Source organism: Octopus bimaculoides, chromosome 22, assembly GCF_001194135.2.
Source record: "Octopus bimaculoides isolate UCB-OBI-ISO-001 chromosome 22, ASM119413v2, whole genome shotgun sequence".
Classification (NCBI taxonomy): domain Eukaryota; kingdom Metazoa; phylum Mollusca; class Cephalopoda; order Octopoda; family Octopodidae; genus Octopus; species Octopus bimaculoides.
The window spans coordinates 5,951,975-5,952,707 of record NC_069002.1 but is presented as its reverse complement, the minus strand read 5'-3'; the positions used below and the strand labels follow the sequence as shown (position 1 = coordinate 5,952,707).

Genomic DNA, 733 nt, shown 5'->3' with positions numbered 1-733 from the left:
GACACCATTTCGAGCGTGGCCGTTTTCGTGCGGGTGACACGTAAAAGCACCCACTACACTCTCTGAGTGGTTGGCGTTAGGAAGGGCATCCAGCTGTAGAAACTCTGCCAAATCAGACTGGAGCCTGGTGTTGCCATCCGGTTTCACCAGTCCTCAGTCAAATCGTCCAACCCATGCTAGCATGGAAAGCGGACGTTAAACGATGATGATGATATATATATATATATACATATATAGACAAATGAGTTATCTGGTATCGTTACAAGTTTAAAATGCGACATTGTTTTCATTGGAGCTTCGTATCTTTGTTAGAAACCAGCTCTTTCTTCAAAGGAAGAATTTTGATAATTAAAAACAAAAAACGAACACATACACACACAATAAATATTTTTTTTCTTTTTTAGTGCTAGTGTCAAATAGTACTTAGATTAGGGGGAAATAATTCTGGATTATCCCTGATTTGAAAAAAATCAAAACTTTATTATTGAGACATGGATTTCGTTTTAAATATTTGTTTCAACTGTTTTTGTGTGTTTGTTTGTTTTTTTGTGTATTCTTTTAGGGATGAAGATAATGATCTGAAATCAAAACTGAGGCAAAAGCTGACCAGGGAATCAGACGATTTCTTGGGACAGACAATCATTGAAGTTCGAACACTCAGTGGAGAAATGGATGTCTGGTATAATTTAGGTAAATATGGTGTTTTCTTTTCTTTTTTTTTTCTTTTTTTTTT

At 35.6% G+C, this 733-nt stretch overlaps 1 protein-coding gene across 1 annotated transcript in view; it reads left to right on the top strand.

The window, feature by feature from the left end:
* The window catches only part of LOC106879696 (protein unc-13 homolog B), a 221,764-nt gene that overhangs the window by 142,851 nt on the left and 78,180 nt on the right, over positions 1-733 (top strand). The window contains exon 15 of the mRNA XM_052975641.1: positions 563-690. Within this exon, the coding sequence (XP_052831601.1) occupies positions 563-690 (128 nt within the window). The remainder of the gene's footprint in view (positions 1-562; positions 691-733) is intronic.